Source organism: Sinocyclocheilus grahami, unplaced genomic scaffold, assembly GCF_001515645.1.
Source record: "Sinocyclocheilus grahami isolate Dianchi unplaced genomic scaffold, SAMN03320097.WGS_v1.1 scaffold457.1, whole genome shotgun sequence".
Lineage (NCBI taxonomy): Eukaryota > Metazoa > Chordata > Actinopteri > Cypriniformes > Cyprinidae > Sinocyclocheilus > Sinocyclocheilus grahami.
The window spans coordinates 545,263-568,337 of NW_015505636.1; the positions used below are offsets into that span (position 1 = coordinate 545,263).

Below are 23,075 nucleotides of genomic sequence, written 5' to 3' on the forward strand. Positions count from 1 at the left end.
TTATTACTATGAATTAGGCTACTACAACTATTACCATCTTGTGCCCTGCAATAATCATTTACTCAAACTCGCTTTTATGAGATAAAGAAGGGGGGGAAAAAATCAGCCAAACATATCGACCAAAAACATTAGCATCATATATCGGCCATCGGCTGCCCTGATTTCTAAATATCGGCATCGGCCAGAGAAAAACCCTTATCGGTCGACCTCTATTGCGGACACATAAATTAATTGTTTTGCCACATGTTTATTTGTTATGCATGTTATGTATGTTTATTAAAAACAAGTTTTGTAATAACCAATTGTTCCAATCCGGACCTTTGACACTGATGAAAATTCAGATTTGGACCTTTTGAATGTAGACTTTGAGAACCCCTGGCATAGACCATCAGCAGGCACTACGTTTCCCAGAATCCACCAGCTTCACTTTTCCTGATTAAAAATCTGGTGAGATTTCCATTATGAGTCAGGCACTTGCAGCACTTTCCCCAGTGACCAATTACTCCATCACCATATGCTCATGCACTTTAAAACCTAAGAGTCAAATATAGAATGTAATCCTCCCTAACAGTAAAAAAATGAGGTAAACCCATCCGCCATGTTTCTTTTTCCATTATGCTAGGTGCCTCTGCTCACCGCATTACGTAAATGGCTGATTCCTAATGCCTGTTCAAGAAACGTGTGGTTAAATTACAGGGAAACAGAGCGGCTTGACATATCGAACTGGATACGCAGTGTCACTATCCATACCACAGTAATCATGTATTGGTTTACGGAGTATTTACCCCATAAATGACTGCAAGAGGAGCGTTTTCATCTCAGAGAACACGAGAGCTGACAGTGAACGAGCGGCCAGTCATCTGATAGTGAAGAACGAAGTGCAGAAAAATAGCTTGGACGGAGGGAAAGTAAAAGTGGAGGTTGAGGTACAAGAATTGTAGCCAGAAACCACAGAGAGCAAGCTGTACGGTTTCTAAGTGAGCTGGTACTCTAATACAGAGATCGCTGCCAAGATACAAAGAAAGAGAAAAGAAAATATAGGTGTGGGGTAGCCCGAAATGGAGAGTGAGAGTTGGACTGATAGCGCTGAACCATTATGGCTAGTGGCTGCTTTACAGCCCTGAGCTCTATGAATGATGGGAAGCTTAGGCAGAGAAGTGTATATAACTCAAACACCACATCTGAGAACAGAGAACAATGCACATTACATCTCAGCAGACCAATTTCTCTATGTGACACACCTCGCTCGTATATCTGGGCCTCTTGCTGCAACCGAGCCTTTGGCAATGGAGAGGGAAAAGCTAAGAAATGAAGAGGAAAAGGTGCTGCAACAGGTGCCGTAACATGTTAAAATGAAGAATTCTGGGAAATCATAAACTCACGACAACAATTCATTCAGAGCTACAACAAAGAAGCAACAGGCGGACAAAGAAAGACTACAAAGAGATGAAGGTGGTATGGAGGTAATAAAAGAAACGTTCAAGAGAGAGAGTGTGTGTGTAGTCCCTCTCTCTCTTAACTCGGGTTTCTGTGAAGTGTTTAATGTTTGGAGAGCTCTGCCAAAAACAATGACTTTCTTCTTCACCGAAGCTCCATCCTGCAGAGAACTGACAGAGAAGCCAGGAGAGACGAATGAATGAATGAATGAATACTGGCAGAAATTAAACTGACAGAGGACTTTCATGAATTTGGGGGGCGAACCTTGAAATACAGAGTGGAGAGAGTAGAAAACATACCGAATGAAAAAACTGAACAAGGGGCTGCTGTGCAAGCAGTTGCTGTGGTTATAGTGGCGGTATATTACCTGCCATCATGCCTGTGTCCCGCAACACTAAGCTTAATGCACAATAGCACCCTGGTAGCTCACACACAACAGACTTTGTGTTCACCTCTTCCAGCATAAACAATCCCCACACTGTCTGCAGGCAATACATATTAGGCCAGGAACAGGAGAAATGCCTTTCGTCGAAAGCAAAAGAGCTCTATTGTATTCCAGTCACCCTTTATCAAGGCTTATTATCCAGATGGAGCCAAGATTTTACCATCACAATAAAAACTAGGTCTGCATTTTCTGAAGGAAATACCTGTGCTTGAAAGGCAGCAAAGGAATGGTGTTGAATTGTCTCAATTAGTGTTTCTTAGAGAGATTATGCTTCATGTAACTCTAAAAAAAACATAAAACCTGTGTTATAATGTTAATGATTGACTAGTCACCTAACAAGTGACTGGCTGATTTGAAAAGTCAACAGGGTGCATTTTCTGAATACCAATGTTTGACTAGTCATAACTTTTCAAATATATATTTTTTTTCTTAAAAAAATTCAGTTTTTTTTCTTTGAAAAAAGTCATGATTTTTTTTTTTTATAAATTCATGACTTTCCACATCTATTATATAAATTAGACTTATGAAATTCCCTAATATTTATAGTACAGGTTTTCCACGAGTTTGAGAACATTGTATTTAGATTTTTTAAAATATAATTTCTTTAATTAGTTTTGCAATACTGTTCAAAAGTTTCAAAAGAGGTCTCTCATGCATCATTAGTTTTGCGTCTATTTAATCAAAATGCAATAAAAACAGTAATATTGTGAAATATTATTACAATTTAACTCTTTTCTGTTTTAATATTTTTATCATTTATTCTTGTGATGGCAAAGCTTAATTTCCAGCAGTCATTCCTCTAGTCTTCAGTGTCATATGATTCTTTAGAAATCATTCTAATATGCTGATTTGGTGCTCAAAAAACATTTTTGATTTATATCAATGTTAAATATGGTTGCTTGATATTTTTTGTGGAAACAGTGATACATTTTTCAAGATTCTTAATGAACAGAAAGTTCAAAAGAATAGCATTTATTAAATCAGAAATTTTTGTAACATCATAAATGCCTTTACTGTCCCTTTTGATCAATTTAACGAGTGCAGAATAAAAATAAATAGTTTTAAGTGTGATGACAGAGAAGTTGCATATTTAAATTCATCCCTTTTAAAGCATCACAGTGACACACGTTCAGACGGAGGTCTTTGGCTGTTGCATCATGTCTAGCTCTGTTTTTGGAGAATCCTGCCACAAGTTTTGCATTTTTAAGACAGCGTGTAAATTAAAAAAATAGTCTAACTTTTAAAACATGCATATAGAGACAACGCAAGAACGTGTCTTATGTAAACACTCCCTGAGAAACTTAGGTGAACCTGAAATGAGACTCAATATACAAAGCTTCCTTGATAACGATATACGACAAAAGGGCGGGCTTACCATCGTCCCATCTGCCTTCAGTGTCGACGGTCCCGTTAGGGTCATCGTCAGGGGCCACACTGTCACAGTCAGCCCCGTCCAGGAGACTCCCTTCCTCCTCCACGATGTGAAGCTTATCTTCATCATCTGAGTCTGACTGGCCCTCCAGCACATGACTGTAGTTACTCACTGCAGAGACACAGAGAAAACACAACACTTAAAGAGAATGCTAACATATGGAGCCTGCAAGTGCTTGCAAACCGCAGAAGGCTTGATGAAACCCCTGAAATTTGGAAAGACGCTGCTCGTGAAAATGACTACACGATAGAGCCAGACAAGATTAAAGAGAGAGACTGCAGCTCAGATGAAACCAATTGTTGAAGCGGGAGAGATGACTGAAGAGATGTAGAGAGATGAAGTGTACTTAAGGGAATAATTCAATCAAATGCCAAATAGTAGTGGAGCAGTTCCTGCGTCTTTCAGTGAGCCAAAGAAACAAGACAAAGAATCACTCGAGATTGAATCAATAAATCAGAACGGCTCGTGTTAAAACCATTTGTGGCCAAACGGTCTGGTGTGGACACAGTCAGACGGTGTAATCAGATCATGAAATGACGATCAAGCTGCTGTAATCGTGAGATCACATACCGTACAATACTGGAAACATATCTTCTTTTAGGTGTGTGATCGGCCTTTTGTAATGATTAAATGCCTCTTTACTTTTTTGACAAAAAGGAGGGACAGGTTGACCTCCATTTCAGCAGCGCAGGAAGGAGAGAGAGAGAGATTGAGCTAAAACACCATTGATTTTCTGTTACAGGCCAGGCGGCCTTGATTAGTAATATGTGTGTTTGCATGCTAGGCTAAGTGTGATTTGACATTCTATTAAAACAGTGGATGACGGAGTGGTAAGCTCACCTAACACGTTCTCATTCGTTAAAGGTAAGTGCTGGCAGGACAAGGCCTCTAATGGAGCAGGCATAAATCAAGCAGAGGTTGAATGTTTAGATTTATAAATTCAGCTAAAAGAGAGATCTTTTCAAACCCAGCGACAGCAAACATCCAGCACTTGTATACGTCTTGGACTGAAGAGTTTATGGCCACCTGAGGAATCAGTATTATTTTGATAAAGGTATATTTCACCCAAAAATTAGAATTCTGTCATAATTTTTTCCACCCTGTGCTGTTCTTACTTCTGCTGAACATATTTGTGAAAAATATCCTGTGATTTCTTTCATCCATACAATGAAAGTCAGTGGGGTTCAATGTTGTTTTGGACCCCACTGACAAAAACAACAGAAACATTCTTCAAAATATATTTTTTTTATTCCACAGAACAAATTTGGAGCAACATGAAGGTGAGTAAATGATCCAAGAGGGAACTATCCCTTTAATTGGTAAAAAAAAAAAAAATTTCAATACAGATATTCACACAACTTTATTCTAATACAGATATTCACACATCGCACAATGAATGTGACTCTAGAGACTGGTAGTGATTATCATCGTAATATGAGTGAATCCTTGTTGAAAGATTTTTTGCAGGGAAAGAATAGGTGTGCCGAAAAGCCTTCCTCTCCATCCTCCTCTCTCTCCATTTCTCTCGCAGTTCTCGCTCGCCGTCATTCTTCTTTTCCACTCATCTAAGTACCTCTCTCTCTCCGGCCAAATCAATTTTCCTTTGAGAGGAGCAAAGTCAGCAGAGGGGCTGGCCATAGATACACACACACACACACACACACCATATCTCTTATCTGGCACATTTACATTCAGCTGATTTTGTGCTTTTTGTTGCACACTTTAACCAACTCTCTCTCTCTCTCTCTCTCTCTCTCTCTCGCTCCCACACGCTCAATCTTCTTTTATTTCTCTGGCCTGTACTTTCATTCTCCACCTGTTCTGTGCATGTACAAACCTCTTAACCTTTTTCTTTCTCTCTATCTCATGCTCCATCTTTGGTTTTAAGGTCATGGATCACAGCAAAGACCTGTGGTGTGTCTATATATGGACCTGAAAGTAGAGTCTCAATGTGGCGGTGGTTAAAAAATGCTGCTTATAACAAAATGGAAAAAAAAAATCACACAATCATAAAGATAGACCCATCGCTCACAAGTTCTGTCAAACCTATCCGAGTGATGCACGGATCACCACAACAGTCAATTCGGTGTACTGTGAAGGAGATGCTACCAATCCCATCAGGCTGTTCAGCCAAGGGAAGCAAACGGTGTGGCTACTCAGCAGAAGACAGAAGTAAAGGGACAGCAGAGAGTGTGTGAGCTCACTGTGAATGATCCATGACAAACAGCCACGAGCCTTGTTCCGCCGTTCCACATGAGAGATTTCATTACAGCCTTCAGGAGGTACACACAGGAAAAGTGACTAAATAAACGCTTTACCAAGAAAGGAATAGCTCACATTATGCTGGAGCTGTAAGCTAAAACTGTGTAAAGGCACAGGAAGAACAAACTGTACTACATAAAAACACATAAAAGACAGCATGAAACATTTAAAATCTGTGCCTCAAAATAGAAAAGTCAGAGGTCAGTCTAAAAAACTAAAGTAAATAAATAAATAAAAATAATGATTACTACTCGTATTTTAAATATTTTTTCTGGCCCTTAGGTGTTTTCTGGTCAGAAATCATGAGACGGATTACAAATTGTTACTCTCTTGGTAGCAATACATTTTAGTAACAGTAAGCAAAACAAATCTGTATATTATTTTGTGAATAATTCTTATTTTCTGCTTTACTTTGTAAAGCTGCTTTGAAACAATACTTCTTGTGAAAAGCACTATACCATTCTTTTTTTGCATGAATATGCTTTTAAACAGAAATCAAGCATTTAATAATAATAATATTTTAATGATTTGTTTTGGATTTAATGACAATATAAAAGTTAATTTAATATAGGAAACAACTTGCTTTTTTCACGCAGTATACACAACAGTTCAAAAGTTATTAGGAATTTTATTTAAGAAATACATGTTAATACATTTATTTAGCAAAGATGCATTAAACTGATCAAAATCGACAGTTATAAAAAGAATCCTGAGAAATAATGTATCACAGTTTTTAACATTTATAACAATAAAAACATGTTTTATTTCAGTTTTAAATCAGCATATTAGAATAATTTCTGAAGGATCACGTGACAATAAAGACTACTTTTTTAAACCCCTGGTATAGAGAAAGAACAGAAAATGACGGGGGAAAGGGATACTGAACTACAGCTCATTGTATTTTTAGCATGTGTGCTAACCACCAGGCCAACGATCTACTTTTACTCAGTTATATAAATGCTTGCTAAATGTATTTCCTATCTCCTAAAATATCACATACACTTGTCTAAATACAAACACTGACATTCCACCGAAACCAAAGATTTTTGCGTGTGTTGTCGGCATGCACAGCACTATGAATATGTCAAGTCAGCCAATGAAACCGTTAGCCTAATGAGTCTACATTCTTACTGGTCAATCAGTTTTCCAGCTATGCCTCATCTATGGATTTTACAATCAACCCAGTTGAAGTGATATGTTGACTGGGCAAAAGCTGGCCTCCAATCTGCTGCTCTGTACCTGTATGATAAAGCCTGAATTCCCAGAACTTCAGGTGATTCTCCGAAGGTTCTATTTAAAGCAAACACAATCAAGACCCCTTAATGACCCCTATAGGGCATTACAGTGACATCTGTCAAGGCACACCGATAAATGCCTCTAAAAGCAATCCCTAAACAAGTACACATATACATTGTGACTCACCTGGGCAGAGCTCAACTTCTTGTTAGCGGTACAGTACATCACATATGGAGCCTTTAAATAATAAATTGAGCCTTCACCCATCTAAACTCCAGCTCAGATAAAAGACACATGAGACTCTGAGGCAGACAAGAGTTATTGATTTGTCATTTAGGAAGGTGAGCTGCAGGTTTCCCATGAGTCTTTGCCAATAAGAACATTCTCATCTGCTACTTGCCCTCTCAATCTCTATGTAGAGCTTATACAAGCACAATGTGATTTAGAGAAGTAGGACATGTTACTGGATCAAAATCAACAACAAAAAAAAGTAAATGTTTCAAGTGAATTTAGGTGTCATAACATTATAATGTACAGTAAATATGAAAATGGATATTCATTTTGAAATTTGAAAAGGATTACATTTTACAGTGTTATTAACTTGTAAGTATTCTTAAAGATTAACTTTATAAGATGCCTAAGATGAGTACAAAGGTAATCTAGATGTAAAAACACGGGAAATGTGTACATGCATAATTAAATATACCATGTTAACAGATAAAATAAGAATAAATTGCATTTTAAAATTAGTGCTGTCAAACTATTAAACGCGATAAATCGCATCCAAAAAATCCAAGTTTTTCTTTACATAACACTGTGTCCTGTGTATATTTATTAAGCGTATATAAACACACACACATGCATAAGAAATATGTTGTTTATATATCAAATATATTTGTGTGTATTTATATATACATAATACATAGACACACAGACACAGTACACATATATTATGTAAAGAAAACTTTTATTTTGAATGCGATAAATTCCTTTTGAATTTATCGCATAATAAATAAATAGTTTGACAGCACTATTTAAAATACATTAAAATTGGAAACAATTATTTTATATTTTATACTAGAGTTTTTACTGTATTTTTGATCAAATAAATGTAACCTTGATGAGCATAAGAGACTTCTTTCAAAACCAGTAAAAAATCTTACCAACCCCAAAATATCCTATAAATGATAAGATTTAAGATATAAGGTTGGTAAGATTTTTTTTATTATTTGTGTTGTTTAATCGGTAGGTTATTATTATAAGAATAACCAATACTCATTAAATAACACATATGGTACTGGTAAATTGTGCATCTCTCTACTAATGTATTGAAAACATGAATGTATTAAAAACATAAATCTTCTGACCTTTGCATAGTTTGCGATTTTAAGAAGATACACAGAATTAGCCAGTAAGAATCAAATGTGCTAAGAGAACAAACAATGCGTTAAATCTTTCAAGAGTGTCTCTTCTGGAACACTCTCTGCAGAACATATTAATCATTGTGGCCTGTGGTGTAAGAAAATAATCGCTGGGGCACACTGATACCTCGCTCAGGATTCTGTTCATGGGATTTATCACCAATGAAGGGATCTTGAGGGGGGCACAAGAGCAGTAAATTACAGCATGCTTTCCTCTTCAGCGACAGCCACGTTTACCTCCCAGAGTCCTGAGCTCTGCATTGCTGGTCTTTTTTCACCTTTGTATGGAAAGTAACTGGTTGTATACCTGTAAGTCTGTCGGAATCAACATATGACAACACAAAAAACCTTAATGGCTTGTAATTGGGTTTCCATTGCAAACACAGTTGTCTTTAGGGTTTAGGTAGGCGTTTTTTTCCAAAGCTATCTTTGCGGTGAGAGAACTGGTGTTCGTTTTAGAAGGAGGCTACAGTAAGAATGGATAGTTGGGTTTTTCGTTCGTTTGTTCAAGTGCTTCTAGTTCGCTCCTGCAACCCTGGTGAGAGAAGCTATGCGTGGAATGTCCAATCATAACACTCTCCCTGAGTGGCTCGACCATAACGACAGATCGCTGTGTCTGCTTTTTTTTTTTTTAAACCTTCATTACAACAGGCACATACTGCACTGTTGCTTTTCAGCTGCAAAGACTAATTAGTGGTGCTTGCTAAGGAAATCATTGCTGTTACTGTTGCTCATACTAGTGTCAGATTTGGTGACTACTGTTATTTAAACAAACCTCTAAGATAAGTATTAAAATTTCAGAAGTCAGAAAGAGCTTTATTGCCAAGTATGTTTGCACATGCAAGGAATTTGTTTTAGTGTCACAAGCTTCCAGTACACAGAGACAATAACACAGAGATAATAAAAAATAAGATGAGAATAAAAATACACAAATGTATATATAAATAAACAAAAAACATGGACTTGAATGATTCCTCAGATCATACATCTTTTATTAGGAAAGGTGTGCTGTTACTTCTACAAGTGATTTGGGCGCGATGTTGACAAAAATAAAGAAAAGATATCTCGATATTTTTTTTTAACGATAATTTATATTTTGCTGAGTGTGTTTTTGTGCTGATACCTTGGCTGGTTTAGGCCTGTCATGGATGAACAAATATGGCACTACAACGGGGAAGTGCCTTAAAGGGTTAGTTCACCCAAAAATGAAAATTCTGTCATTTATAATCACCCTCATGTCGTTCCAAACCCGTAAGACCTTCGTTCATCTTCGGAACACAAATTAAGATATTTTGGAGAGTATGGAACGACATGAGGGTGAGTACTTAATTACAGAATTTTCATTTTTGGGTGAACTATCCCTTTAATGAGTGATTCATTTTATTATTAATTCAAATGATTCATTCAAAAAGCCTGGTTCATTTAGAAATGAAGCAAGTGTCTTTATGAATGGATTATTGAATCACTGACTCAAATGAATAGTTCAAAAACAGATTAATTCAAGAAGGAAATACTGCAGTGTTGCTCTGGGACGCACAAATGTTCTTCTCCAGCTTAGTTTGGAACTATTTTTGTTGGCAAATCAGAAAAATAGACAATTATGTGTCTAAAGTGTAACTCACTCAATATCAACTTCTTGTTTGTTGAACTGTTGTATAAAATCAATATCACATTCACGATCACGTATCGCGTATAAGCTAAAATTCGGTAAAAAAGGCACTCTTGCTTGTGTGATATTACATGACTATATAATATCTTCTAAATATTAAAGGGATCATTTTTGCTTTTATAACTTGAATTAAATGGGCATTGCAATAGACTTCATCACACAGTGAATGATTTTGCTCTCTGAAGATTTTTGATTGATCAAGTTTTGTTTGTTTTTTGCACAGTCAGTGACATATGTGATAATGTCAGCTCCCACATCGTTAAAACAACAATTACAATATTATTGAAGATGCGAAATATTGCACACCCCTAGATTTCACATACAATTTTTGTCTGGAGAATTTATAGCAAAGGCTTAGCAGCCACGTAGAAACCTCACAGCAACTCATTAAAACTACCCTTAAAACTTAAGCAACAGCATAGCAGCACATTTGCATCCACTCAGAACTCCTTAAAAACCACATAGCAAAAATCGAGTTAGCCCACATATAAGCCATTTTGTAATACAAGTACCAATGGAGAGGATGATGGGAAATAAAGCCTGCGGAGAGAATTGATCCTGATGGATGTTCCTGTCAATAACTGTACAGTTTGTAACTGTAGCATCTCTAATAATTATAAAACAACTCATAGCTGGACTTGTGACAGTTTGAACACACAGAAGCAGCGTTGGAGGAATGAAGACACACCCTGCGCTAGTACTGAGCTATATATAAACCAAAGCTTCAATACACACAAACACACACTTCTGCTCTTATCTTGAGCTAGAGGTGTTCGAAAACTGCAAAATAACAACGCAGAACTGGAAAAATGAAGTAAAGCCTTCTGGACTATACATGCTCTGACTAAATGGCAATCCTTTATTATGCACAAACTTCTTTTTTCACTGGCAAACACACACACAGTGCTTCAAACCACATCCCCACCCAGAATTCTTTTGTCTCTCACACACACTAACCACAACAAGACAGAGCCATTACATCAAACAAAAGCCTGTCACCGCACACATCTCTGGGTGTCTGGGGAGTGTGTGAATCCACTCCTGAGAAAGACTCGGGTTCCACATGCGGCCTGTATCATTATGTTTCTGTTTTCAGAGGCTGGGCTTCGAACTGCACCCTCTGCTCTGGGCTGTAGGGGGCAACCTGCTCCCAAGGAGACGTCAGCGATGCAACAGAGGCAGATGGAACACAGCATGGCCCAGTTTGCAAAGCATTTAGCATTCATGTGACATTCCTGATGTCAGCGATGAAAAGAAATGGGAAAACTAGGGATGCACCGATATTAAAATTCTGGCCGATATCAATAAGACAATAATTGATGTCACAAAATTTATAAGTACAAAAATCACTATTAATTGTATTATATGTATATTTGTCTATAAATAAATTAAATCAAAAGTCCAAAATCAACTACTTAATTTAGGCATCCCGGCTTGGAAAAATAATGGAAAAAATAGTTTGTTTTGAATTCTGAACTGAATGACAAAAGTCATATGGGATGTTGGAAATACAACTGAAAATAAGTTTTTTTTTGCCTTTTAAACACCTTAGATTTAAAATATTTACATGATGTACCCCTGAGATTTTAAGTTATTATTTCAATAATTTAGTGACACATTTACATGTTCACATAAAATTTGAAAAGTGTTTTATTTTGACATTGTAACTGGACTTTAAAATTGAATAAAACCTCTAATAATAATAATAATTTTGTGTGTTGAGCTATTTTGTTATATATTATTGTTATTATTTGCTAATTTGTATTATTTATTTTGTTTTTATTATTATATATTGTTTATATATTACATTATATAGTTTATATATTATTTTATATAATAATAATACTTATTATTATTGTGGTTGCTGTTGTTTTTTTAACAGTAATTATAAAAACAAAGACAAATATTACTGTTGTAAATAACTGTATTGTAAAATAAAGAACAAATGTTTGAAAATAATTATAACATAATAAATATAAGTTTTCTTTTACACAACAAGTTACAATACTAATATGTATGTCTTAAATTCTTCACTTGCAAACATTTCTGTTAAAGTACAAAAGTAAAAGACAGGAAAAGTAATCAAAATCCAAAACAAACTGAAACAGGAGTCTAAAATTAAATGTCCAGTACTGACTATAATAACCAATTTTGTGTATCCCTATGGAAAACTTAAGAAAATAAAGTCAGTTGCTGCAGCAAAAGCGCAACATATCTGGAACATGTGCGCACCTAAAAGCCACAGCCCTGACATGCTGAATTACAGCTTTACTAAAAGTACATAATACTCATGCTCCTACATCTCATTCGCCTTGCTCTCCCATGCTTTCCTTCCCACTTCCTGCCCTCTGGGAGTCAGCACACAAGCTAGTGTCATAGATGGTTGCGGCGCCACTTGCCCTGCTAAGAGCGTCACTTCACAAGTGCATCATTATCCAGCCAATGCTAAGAGGCAAATTAGTCGCAGCAGGCTGTCTCCTCTATTCATTGAAGAAGAGCACGTCAACCACAAACACATTGCGAATGTATACTTAGCTCGACTGCAGGTTGGTGATAAAAAAAGTGATGTGCTAAGAGAAGGAATGCATAGCAAGGAATATGTGTGTGTGTGTTTGAGCAAAGGTGACTTTGAGAACTAACATCTGACCATGCATGATGTGTGTCTGGCCTTCACATGAGACTATGTGAGTGTATTTTGAGCTAATCTTGCTCAGCACAACTGGGTTCTTCTAAATAAGGTCAGAGAGCGCGGTCATACCTGCGCTATGATAACAAAGCACGCTGCCTCAGTTTGTCAGCGCTTACTTTAGTGTGTTTTGGTTTGAGGTGAGACTGACCCCATTCACAGAAATAATGCTCTTTCATTTACATGCCGATTGGCTAAAGACTAATTTAAGAGTCTGAGAGTAAGTTAAACCAGCAAGTTTGTTTTTCATGGCAGTGCATTACCTGTTAGTGAAAATATGGGCGGTATGCTGAGGCACTCATTCATTATCAGAGCCTGTTCTGTATCTGCGCAGTGCTAGACTTTGTGTCTGTTCATGTGTGTTTGTGCTTCACCGTTCTGTAGATATAAAGAGGAAACATCTGCCGTGCCTGCTGGGTAGTCAGTCAGTCCTGTACCTGCAGATATGGTTCACTAACCTGAACCTTTCTTCATACAGTTTCACTACCTTCTCTCGCTCTCTCCTCCCACTCGTCCCTCCAGCAGCTCTGCCTCGCTCTGTCCTCACACTCGTCTTTATAAGCAGATCAGACAGAGGTTCAGTGCCGCCCATGGTCAGCATGCTGGATTTAGACGCTAACATAACACACTTTGTTTAGGGTAGGAAAGTCCCGTCGTCAAGGTAACTCTACCAAAATTAACACTGACAATGAAGAAAGCACTAAACTGTTGTATGAGAACACATAGACGTGACCACACACATGGGGATTTCTCTCTCTCCCACTCAAGACTGCAACAGTTGAAATATATGACATATACATTATATATAAATATATTCTTTGGTCATCAGTTTTTCTGCATTTACTGTGCTATTCTGAGGGAAAGTGTGTGTGATTCTGTGGAATGGATTTAAATGGTAAATCTAAAATCTTTCATTTGTCATCTCTATAGTTTTAAGTATTGACTGGGGATGGTAAGATTCACCGATATGCATCGGTGCATCGGCATAAAATTTAATGATGCGATTTAAAAAAGTGTGCATCAGATAAGGGTTGGCATTTGTATCGTGATGCATCGTTTCTAATATATTTGTATTGGTAAAAAACAATTTATTCGTATATAATTATTAGTAGATGCACTATACTTTTATTATTTAGTAAAATGACTAATAATTTGTGACCAATATTTTATATGTAGATTGATTTCTCCTCTCTAAACTGTTTCTCAAGCACATTCTCTCTACGTGAATATGACATACAACAACACACGGAGACAGAGGTGTTAGGAGTCAGAAGCCACTTAAGTTAATTTATGATTTGCTGTCTGTCTGAACCAAAGAAATAAAAGCGAACTATCTGTACAATATTGAATTGCATATAGCATCATATTTTTTTCTCCATTGCATCGTATTGCATCGTGTTGAATCGAATCAAAATCTGATCACACTGCATCGTGATAGGGGTGAATCCTATCGCATCGCATCTGTAGATGCTTCATAATGTATCTTTAATGTACCATATCATTGGCTATGCATCGAGATGCGTATTGCATTGGCCTCAGCTACATCCCTAGTCTCGACTGTGCTTGGATTTGCCAAGAAACTAAACACCTTCAACCAAATGCAATTGATTTCAATATAAACTCAAACAATTCTCATACAGTACATACAAAATCAAATGATCTGAGTCACATAATTAAAAAAATTTTTTTAGTACATTTATTTATCTTGAATTTTATAAAGCCGGTGAGACTAAGTTGATACTTCAATGAAGCATAACTACAAACACTATTACTTCTCTTGAGCCATAAAAGAGCAACCTCTGAGCTATAAAATATTCCTCTGGTACAAGCTTCCGTTTGGTGGTTTTTCCAGACATGTAATAATGTCTGCTCACTCTCTTGGACACAAACACTGTCCAAAAGTTTTAATCTATGAAATGATCAATAAAAGAACGAATGAATGAGCCAGTGGTGTCTAGACGAGACATTGAACAGTCTGTCTGACTGACCAACTCAACCAAACCACTGAACAGCACACTCTGATACACTTACTTATGCACAAATCCAAACCAACACACACAGTGACTCAGATATGATTAGTCATTTTAAGAGCATCCGAGTACATTTGTCAGTGTGTGTGTGTATGCAGGGCATTTCCCAAACAGTTCAAGTGAGTCAGACAAAGAGGACAAAATATTTTGTTATGATTAAGAACATCATGTTAAAATAATCTTATAAAAGAGATTCTGATTGGTCATTATAGCATTCCAGCCATGATGCAATATTATTTTAGCATTAATTATATACTATTATATAATTAATTGGCTGGTGGATGGTGCTTTTCTCTCTGTTTCTCTTTTTTAATGCAGCACATCCAGACTGAAAACACCTTAAACCAGATTAAACCAGTCTGTGGTCCAGACCGACAGGAGGCCCACTCACAGTCTCAGCTGTTGGATTGTGGGAACAGGTGAAGTGTGCAGCAAGGATGACTATTCTTGTTAACGGGGCACTGGAGATGGGGGAGGGAGAAACAGATAAGCCGTCCCTATCTTTCCGACCTAAAATAGTCAAAATAACAGCATTTGATCTGTGAGTATATACAGCGGTAAAAAAAAACTGTTAATGACTTGAAAAGACAAAGAATCACTGTCAAAGTCCATATTTATCTGGACGAAGTATTCGCCCGAGGCAGATCCTGTCACACATGGTCAGCGAGAGGAAGACTGAGAGAGAGGGGGCTGCTCAGACTCTTGTATTTAAAGGTCAGGTCTCATAAAGCTGATCATTCAGACAGCCTGACACTTACAGAGGTGAAGAGATGCCACAGGCGTACACACACTCGCACACACACACACACATTCAAAGACTCGCACTGGAGGCAGAGGGATGAGTCAACAAAACAACCCCAGAAACTCTCCCACGACACACGCAGAAACAGCACAGATCTGCAATTTTCACTCTCAGTTTGCTTCACAGCCCCTTGCAACTCGCTCTCTGGTAGGGCTGTCAAAATGGCTGAAAAACTAAATTCGAATTTTGTACTTAAATATTATCACAATTCAAATTATATTCAAATTTAAAATGCATAATTTCAGTTAGGGTGAAGAAAAGCTTTTGGATTCTCTTCTGAGGCCACAAGAGGGCGCATAGAGCAAAATATTACTAATGCAGGTTTATTCAAAGCATAAGATAACATGACTATCTGTGAAAAAAGTGCATAATGTTTAAAATAATGTTTATAAACTAATTATAATTAATTAAAGGCACAATATGTAAGTTTTCACCACTAGAGGGCGCGTATTCAAAACAAACAAAGAAACAAAGGCGTAGTTTGATGATGCCGTGACTGAGTGTGGAATCATGGGAGTTGTCGTCTACAGCCGATGCAATCCGACGGGACTCGGGCAGAAATCATGATCATGGATGAGCTAAAGATTTATTAGCATAGTAGAATGAAGCAGGGTGAGGCTCGAAGCGAAACGAGGCCGCTGAACAAGCGTGACACACGGCTCGAAAGCAGTGGAGCTTTTATTATGCCACAGTCGACCGCTTCCGCTCCTTCCGGAAAGCAGCGGAAGTAAGCAGCGCTGTTTTATCATACTAGATACATTTGAAAGTTCTGTTATAATGCTACTCTGTGCGGTCGTCACCGGTCAAATAAAATGCATAACATACTAAAGCGTCTTTGGTGTTTCCATGTTTTCTACAAAACGAAACCGGAAATCGAGGGGTTATGACGTCATTAGCAGGCGACACAATGACACTATGGACACGGTCCGTGTCTCTAGTTAAAATTGCTTATTTCTCTGGATTTAAACATTCTTCGAAACATTTGGGATAATGTAAGTACACAAGTCAGCAAAATATATAACACTGTTCTAGTAGTTTTTGGATATTTTAATAAAAAAATCTTAACATATTGTGCCTTTAAGTTGCTTAAACAATTATAAACAAAACAGCTTCATGTATGTATGCATAGTTTAATACAAAGGGCGGAAAGCAAATCACACAGACTACATTTTTAATTTAAAAACACGAGTTGCAGTGGGATGGGGGGGAAAAACCCCCGCCATAAAGTCTCGAGGTATGTTTTTTCAAAGTTGAACTTGCATTAATTTTACATGGCTTTCTAAACATGCAGCTCTTTTGATAGATGTCCCTCTAGAAAATGCGTGAAATATGCATTCTGTGTGAACAGCTTGGTTTCAGTTTTGATGTAAACAAGATCTTCTCCACATTGATGTTCTCTTTTCCCGCAATATTTGTAATTCACAACGCAGCAGCGCCGCATCTAGTGGTTTACTGGATAGGCTAAGAAAAACATTAAAATGCAATGACACTTACATCGTCATCGCATCTTGTGCGCCACTGATAAGGCTGCCTCCTTAACGCACACCTAAAAACGTTGCATTCGAATGTGGATTTTTATTCTAAATTCGACGAATATTCGAAATTCGAAATCTTTTTTGACAGCCCTACTCTCTGGTGACTGTAAAGACACAGAAATAATTTACACCAGTGGTTGACAGATACAGGTTTCTCATATCAAACTAAAATAAACATAATATGTTTAATGAGCACAAATGAGACTTACAGAAAATCTTTGAATTGAAATCGGCATATTTATTCAAAATTATAAAAAAAAAATGCAAACAGAAGTTATCGGTTGTCAAAGCCCAATTGTGTACACAATTATTGACCGACCCTAGTGAAAAATAAATATACTAAAATGTTAATTTCATGCTAAGTATTACAAATACATTTACATATTTAAGTTCTTAATACAAATACCCTGCAATTGTACTTTTGGTATACTAAACTGGTATATTTAAAGTCTTCTAAATTGTAACAACTAATTTTGTACTAAATTTTGTACACTTCACTTGTGCAGAAGTAGTGCTGAAGTCCAACTAAAGATATAGGCTACTGAAATATATTTGATTGTGCTAAAGTGGAACTAATGGAAGTATACTTTAGGTACACTTTAAATATCTTGCATTTAAAGACCGTTATCATTCAAAGATTATACAATCCTCATTAACAGTGACATTAAAACACATTTTAGGCTTAATATTAAGAAATGTGCATTGTGGACAAGTAGTACTCCAAATAAATTAAAATTTTTATATCAGTAAGTCTCAAGCGTTATGTCAGTAAATATGTTCATAAATTTGAAATAACTGTATTTTAAATATATATTTTTTTTTTACTAAGGAATGCTAATAATTTGAACATTTTTAAATAAACGATCGGTTAATCTGCGTTAAGCTTTGCTGTCTTTATCATTAACAGCCCAAATCAGATCTTAAAGATAAATCTCAATTGGCATACTTACAAAGTACAAAAAATATGTAGAATATGAATATGTAGCAATACATTACAACAGTATTGCGACATGATAACACGTTAAAATGACAAAAAATAAAATTGCATATTGATATCTCAGCGAAATTTATACATTTAAAATGTAAATACAGAGCAGTACACAACTGTTTCAACATTGATAATAATGTTCCAAATCAGCATATCAGAATGTCATCTGAAGGATCATGTGACTCATGATGGTAATGGCTGCTGAAAATTCAGCTTTGCTATTACAAGAAGAAACATATTTACATTTACATTTATCCAAAGCGACTTACAATTGGGGAATACATAAAGCGATTCTTCTTAAAGAGGCAAACAGACACTCGTAATACCAAGTTTAAGGCATTTGTTCAAATAAGTACAAGCTAGAAAGAGAAGGAATAAATAAAAAGAAAGACTATTATTATTTAGGATGAAGTCAAGTAATGTCGAAAGAGATGAGTTTTCAGCTGTCGCTTGCAAATTGTCAGGGATTCAGTGTTCCAGATAGAGGTGGGAAGATCATTCCACCAGCCAGGAATGGTGAACGAGAATGTTCTGGAAAGTGGTTTTGAGCCTCTTTGTGATGGTACCACGAGGCGTCGCTCACTAGTGGATCTCAGACTTCTGGAGGGAATGTAGAGTCGTAGTACAGTGAGTGGAAATAGGCGAGTGCTGAGCCTGTGGCTGTTCTATATGCAAGCATCAATGTCTTGAACTTGATGCGAGCCGCAACCGGTAGCCAGTGCAAGGAGATAAAGAGAGGTGTAACATGGGCTCTTTTGGGCTTGTTGAAGACCAGTCGTGCCGCTGCATTCTGAATCATTTGTAGGGGTTTGATTGTGCTTGATGGAAGTCCAGCCAGAAGAGCATTGCAGTAGTCCAGCCTAGAAATGACAAGGGCCTGGACAAGAAGTTGTGCAGCATGCTCCGTTAGAAAGGGCCTGATCTTTCTGATGTTGTGCAATGCAAACCTGCAAGATCGAGCAGTCTTTGCAATGTGGTCTTTGAAGGCCAGCTCGTCATCAAAGATTACACCAAGATTTCTGACCAAAGTTGATGGGGTAATTGTAGAAGAAACTAGCTGGAGATGGTGAAATCATGCTGTAGAGTTGGAGTGGCAGGGAAGACAAGAAGCTCAGTCTTTGCCAGGTTGAGCTGTAGGTGATGTTCTTTAAATTAAATGACATGTTAAAATACATTAAAACAGAAAACAGTTATTTGAAATCATAATAATATTTCACAATATTACTGTTTTTACTGTATTTTTAATCAAATAAATTCAGCCCATGTGAGCAATAAGAGACTACTACATCTTTTTTTTTTATCTTACCAACACCAAACTCAGCATTTTCACTCAGCATTTTCACTCCCTAACAAACAAAACCTCCATTACAAATGTAATCTCCAAGATTCTTCAAACTATTGTCTGCCTGAGCCCCAGATGGGTATCTTGTTCCTGGGCAGTGAGGTGGGGTTGAGCCCCCCGTCTCTTGGAGCTCACTGATCCATCCATTGCTGCTCCATTACACACTACTAAATGGGCAGGACAGCAATCACTTACACAATCACAGGCAGCCGAGATATATCTAACCTAACCAGCCATGAGAGAGTGTAAATGTGTGTGCACTGAGAGGCACAGGAAGAAGAGAAAAAAGGGATTGGATGTTGGTGTAGTCACTAATTACAAGAAGTGACAAGGATCAGTTGTCCTGTTTTTACTTTGATCACCAATCACACGATTTTAACGGCCTTCCTAAAGACACACACACAGCACTATTTACAGTCAACATGAAACAACATCCTCAACCCGTTTTATTTAACTAATGTTACATACTGTACTGTATTTCCAAAGTGAAACGTAATATTCAACAAGAAAAAATGTAATGCAGGTATGGCTTTTATCCATCGGCTATTGCTTGGATTGCAAAAAGTGGGCGTTACATTCCAGAATGAAGTCAGGTGGTTTGGAACAGGAGCAATATGCATAAAAGATTACAAATACAAACATTTTTCTCTTTGGAATAGCTTGGACCCATTAATATGGCATAATAAGTTCAGGAATGTGTATAAAGGGGGTCTTTTACGGTAAAATAGATATAACAAATGGCCCGGCAGATAGATGATGTCACCAGGGACAGACATATTGACATACTGAAGCTTCTCTTTGTCTGTGACTTGTGTATGCGTGTGTGTCAGAGAGAAAGAGAAAGATGTACACGGACAGAGATCAATGTGCACACTGACAAATCGCTCAATGTAAAACACCACAGAGCTCTAATTTCCTCTCACCTTTACTAATGGGATCTCTGACCTAGACAAGTGCACACACAACAAATTCATTATTTGCCTGTATAATACGACACTGAGCTTAAATGTTGTCCTATAGCATCATAAGAGCATTCGAGAGGAGCGTTTGTATTGAACTACCCACACTGACCTAATTCTATTAGTCAATGTGACCCTGAACACAACCCTTCCTGTGATAGTTCTCAACACACACAAACACATGCACACAGGACACTTTTAAAAGATAGACAAGGTGAACATTTGTGCGGGTTTGTCCTTTAAACTTTGCGGATCCTTTGACACTTCAGGAAACTCACATATGCAGCTTTTAATAAACACAATGGGAGGGTGTGACGCAATGCTGTGCGGAGAAGTGTGTGTGTGTGTGTGTGTGTGTGTGTGTGTGTTTAGTGACTGATAGACGGTTTGTCCCTGATTCCCCCTTAAGTGCAAAGGGGAAAAAGCAAAAGAAATGAGAGGAAAGGAGAGGATTGAAAGCTTTGAAGCAGACCCAAAGGCAGTTTTGGTTGTGTTGGCACACTTTAGGAATAAAACAAACAGAAACATCTGTAAACTCTTTTTTGTCTAGTTTTCTATTACACAACACCTAGTTCCGGTCCTGTAATCTGATTGGCTGACTGCTGTTCCAAAAGTGATGATATTTAGTTTAACAACTCTGACATTTCCCTGTTTGCAGCATTTGTCAGTGACACGAATCTGTTAATTTTGTTTCAGCTTCATTCTGAACTATTTGATTGGCAGAGCGAAAATGCTTACAAGAACTTTACATACTGTTTCTAAAAGTGATAGAGAATTCAGTGTAAAGACGCAATGCCACATTAAAGCCATATTAAATTATGCCTGCTCAGACCCATCTCAGCCACTAGTATCAAAGTATACAACTGTAATTGCTGTGTAAATGCATTTATGCCACCTCTGAGCAGCATTAAACTGTCTATGTAAAGACACATAGACACATGCTTTTTTCTGTGAGACGTATGGTAGTGGAATGAAAATAAAATGCACTCGAGACATTTTTTTAAATTTGACTTTCTTAAAACTTGAGCATCACATTATGATTATTGTGTCATACACTAGATGCTACAAAAGATGCAAGATGCGGTCAAACACTTACATCTAGTGCATGTTTATAAAGAAAAACAATGAAAAAGCAGCACAATGGAATGCAAAAAAAACTAAATGCAATCTGTGTGAACAGACCCTTAGTTCTTTAATATTCTGAAATAAAATACCGAGGTGATTTAATATTGTGATTAAGACATCAAGAACAAAGCCACAATGGATACATTCTGGTGTTATGAAAACTGCCACAAAAATTACTTGTGAGCAGCTCAGAGTAAAATCTGAAAAACGAGTTATCATCTCGTAATTACAGTAATTCCAATTAGAGGTGAACGCAGCAAAAATCCATAAACATTGTCTAAAACCAGAGTCAGAAACACGAGTAACAAAGCATGAGTCCTCCATAAGCACTCATCAATAAAGAGTTCAAAGGGACGCAACCATTTGCTTTTAAATTTTTTGATGAAATGAAAAGGAAACAGGAAGTGTGTGTATATGCAGATGAGTGGCGCGGTGTTGTGGACATGTTATTTGTCAGGAATGTGAAACACGCTCTCTCTCTCTCATTGGGCTAATGGCATTTGATTTTTGTAGCTAGGCAACACTCCCAATGCGTGACATTTACCTGCCAGACCAAATAACCAAATACAAAACATTCACATACACACATTAACACATGCAGATGAGCACAAAAGCGAGAAGAAATACAGAATGGTCTTTGTTCATTCAGACATTCTTGATCTGCTTGAAGGCCTTCGCCATCCTCGGTGTAGCAAAGAGACCACATCTTACGAAAATGCACAGATCATCTGCTGATCTTCATCACACGCCTCCTCACACACACCCACACACCACATACACAACAACAGTGGTCAAATAGGCTAATCGCGCTCTCAAATGATCACATTTGTTAATGCTTTTACTAAAACACACACACACACACACACAATTAGTGTGGAATAATAATACCTAAAACACCGGAGCTCTAAACATCCTCTTAATCTGAGAGAAACAAACAGCACATTAGATAAACAACAGAGATTAGAGATTACAATCATCTGATTGCCGTCTCCACACACACTCACCCTCACCTGTGGGTTTGCAGCAACAATCAGGCACAGACTGTGAGTGTAATGATTATTACACTAAGACATGATCTCTGGACTATAGGCCAGCATTATAAGCATGTGCTCTAAACCATGATGTATGTGAGAGAGCTAAGGCTTAAATGCTCTACTGCACAAGGCTTGGGGGAAAGCTGCCCCTCCTGGCACCCACTTTTAACCCCTAATTCTCTTTGTAGACACAAAGTGTGCATAATCAACCCAGGCATTAATTTAACACAGTATTTCGCTGTGATTTTTCTCAAACATACATACACTGTGGCCCTAAAAACATCTACACAGGAGCGATAAAACATGTTTGTCCACACTAACTGAAACTGCAACTCGATGTGACAATTACAACCAATTAGAAAATATTTGATGTTAAATCTACAGATATGTTGAGTCAGATTTTGGACCAATTATATTTTTTATGGGCGGGGCAATGGACATAATGTTCCATTGACTGTCACTTGCTGTGGGTAGTTAAAAAAACAAAAACAAAAACAAAAAAAACCTTGGGGTTTGGCCAAAACTTAAAATAAATTTTATAGCATTTCAAAGAAAATATTTAAAAACAAGAAACATTTTAGAAAAAAATATAATATAATAATATATAAGAAATATATAAACAGTATATATATATATATATATATATATATATATATATATATATATATATAT

At 37.1% G+C, this 23,075-nt stretch overlaps 1 protein-coding gene across 3 annotated transcripts in view; it reads right to left on the reverse strand.

The window, feature by feature from the left end:
- The window catches only part of zeb1b (zinc finger E-box binding homeobox 1b), a 71,483-nt gene that overhangs the window by 18,600 nt on the left and 29,808 nt on the right, over window positions 1-23,075 (reverse strand). For 2 of the 3 annotated variants that reach the window (XM_016234737.1, XM_016234738.1), the window contains exon 2: window positions 3,258-3,425. The exons of the other annotated variant lie outside the window; for it this stretch is intronic. In XM_016234737.1, coding sequence (XP_016090223.1) covers window positions 3,258-3,425 — 168 coding nt within the window. The remainder of the gene's footprint in view (window positions 1-3,257; window positions 3,426-23,075) is intronic. 3 annotated transcript variants of the gene reach the window in all.